Source organism: Mandrillus leucophaeus, unplaced genomic scaffold (genome assembly GCF_000951045.1).
Source record: "Mandrillus leucophaeus isolate KB7577 unplaced genomic scaffold, Mleu.le_1.0 Scaffold19, whole genome shotgun sequence".
In the NCBI taxonomy this organism is placed as follows: domain Eukaryota; kingdom Metazoa; phylum Chordata; class Mammalia; order Primates; family Cercopithecidae; genus Mandrillus; species Mandrillus leucophaeus.
Window position 1 is genome coordinate 3259138 of NW_012101920.1, and position 2350 is coordinate 3261487.

The 2350-nt window shown below is 43.9% G+C and overlaps 1 protein-coding gene across 3 annotated transcripts in view; it reads right to left on the reverse strand.

The window, feature by feature from the left end:
* The window catches only part of BCAS1 (breast carcinoma amplified sequence 1), a 131911-nt gene that overhangs the window by 114657 nt on the left and 14904 nt on the right, over positions 1–2350 (reverse strand). For all 3 annotated transcript variants that reach the window (XM_011978124.1, XM_011978123.1, XM_011978122.1), the window contains exons 2-3: positions 1954–2030; positions 1393–1462 (exon numbers count right to left, since the gene is read on the reverse strand). In XM_011978124.1, coding sequence (XP_011833514.1) covers positions 1393–1462; positions 1954–2025 — 142 coding nt within the window. In that variant the 5' untranslated portion in view covers positions 2026–2030. The remainder of the gene's footprint in view (positions 1–1392; positions 1463–1953; positions 2031–2350) is intronic.

The window sequence follows — 2350 nt, forward strand, 5'->3', positions numbered from 1 at the left end:
AGACTAGGGCACGGAAATTTTAATACATTCCCCAGGAAATTCTAAAACCTTTGGAACCAATGCTATAATATACCTCCTTCATTACTCAGGAAAGGAAACCGAAGCGCAGAATCTTATATGTGAATGAAAACACCCATAACCATAATATGATAATGATAGAAGCACTTATTATCTGTCAGGCACTGTAGTATGTGCTTTTGTTATACCAGATGCTTATGCTATAGGTACTGTTATTACTTCCGCTGTATGGATGAGGAGCCAGAGGTTCAGAGAGGTTATGTAACTTGCTCAAGGTCACACAGCTAGTAGGTGGCAAAGCCAGCAGTCTGATTGCAGAGTTCTTACCCTCAACTACTGGGCTGTACTAGCTCTTCTTATATAATTTATATGTATCTGTCACATAGTAGAACCTGACCACTCTGAAAGCATTGAATATATAGCCTTATACTCCAGGATAAACTCAAATAGGTAAATATATGCCTCAGTTTTAACACTGCCCTCATGTGGACAAAATTCTGCTGTCTTGTATAATTTACCAGTTTCAGAGGAATTCATAAGTGCTGATAATGGCAGAGGCTGTGCACATTTTGGGGAAAGGAATATATGAAATATCACTGGGGACCATGTTAAATGTTTAATAAACAACCTCCTTTAATCCTCATAGCAATTCTCTGAGGTAGGTACTTTTATCCTCATTTTACAGATGAGAAAACTGAGGCTGAGAAAAGCAGATGTCTTGTGCCAGGTCACACGGCCAGTCATCTGCAGGGCAGGGATTGCAACCTAGGCCTGCCAATCTTCATGTTTTCACTCTATTGCTTTTATCTTATCTGCTGTAACTCCTCAGTCTCCCCCAGCTGTCAGAAGCTCAGAAGAGATCCATTGTTTGGCTGAATCATATCGCCCCAAAAGTTGCTGAAGTCCTAACCCCCTGTGAATGTGACCTTATTTGGAAACAGAATCTTTGCAGATGATCAAGTTAAGCTGAGGTTATTAGAGTGGGCCCTAATCCAGCATGACTGTTTTCATATGATGAAGGGGAAATTTAGATGTGCATAGAGGGAAGATGGCATGAAGATGCAGGGAGAAGATGGCCATCCACAAGCCGATGAGAGTGGCATGGAACATGTTCTCCCTGATGATCCTCAGAAGGAACCACTGCTGCTGAGAACTTTATTTTGAACTTTTGGCCTTCAGCACTGTGAGACAATACATTTCTGTTGTGTAAGCCACCCGTGCATGGTAGCCCAAGGAACAAATGCAAGTGTTTTCAAAGTGAACCTGCGGCTTCAACCCTCTCATTTTTTTTTTTTTTCACCATAAACAGCACCTGCAGACCCTCCTTCCCCATGAGAGGATAGCTGCCCTTCCCAGAGTGCCCTTCCCACCGACCTTCCTCGAAGTGCTGAACTGTGTGGGTTGACATCACCACCGGAACCCCGTTCTGAGCAGACGCGTTGTCCTGAAACAGACCACGTGACATTGTGAGACAAATCTTGGGGGGCAAAATCAGAAGAACTCAAGGAAGAACCTCGAAGATACAAGGATGTCTCACAAAAATTAAACTTAACTTAAAGGCTGTGTTTCTAGAAGCTCCCCAGCTTTCTATCACACCTCGGAGAACAAAATAACTCACTCCAAGAGTGGACTCCAGTTATTATGAGAGCACACCATGGTGCCTCAGCTCAGGGGATCCCACCCTCACAGGAAGCTCTGACCCCTCGCACGGAGGGCACCCCAGGCTCAAATGGGCACTTGTCAAGTCAGGGGTGGAGCACGAGTTTAATATGCTGATTCTGACACCTTTTAGGTTATCCTCACTCCACTGTCTTGCACACACAGACACAATCAATCAGCAGCCAGGATTTTTTAGTCAACACACTTGTCAAATACAGGAAGTTCTTTTTTTTTTTTTTTTTTCTGCTGATGCCCCTTTAATGGTTACTACACTACCTTGTAAATCTCTGCTTCTGGTTCATTCTCTTGGTCTTCAACTCTTTGGGGAACGCTCATTTGGTTACCCATTGCTCCTATAATGGAGAGAAAGAGAGGAAGAGAGAAAGAAATCAAAACCAAACGAAACTACATGCGATACGAAGGTGCAGAGGCCTGGCAAGTTGCCCATGGCTGTATTATCATCAGCTGAGATCAGAACAAATTGCTTGTATTAGTCCGTTCTCACACTGCTATGAAGAAATACCTGAGACTGCGTAATTTATAAAGAAAAGAGGTTGAATTGACTCATGGTTCTGCATGGCTGGGGAGGCGTCAGGAAACTTACAATCATGGCAGAGGGCACCTCTTCACAGGGTACCAGGAGAATGCGTGCGAGCTGGGGAAATGCCAGATG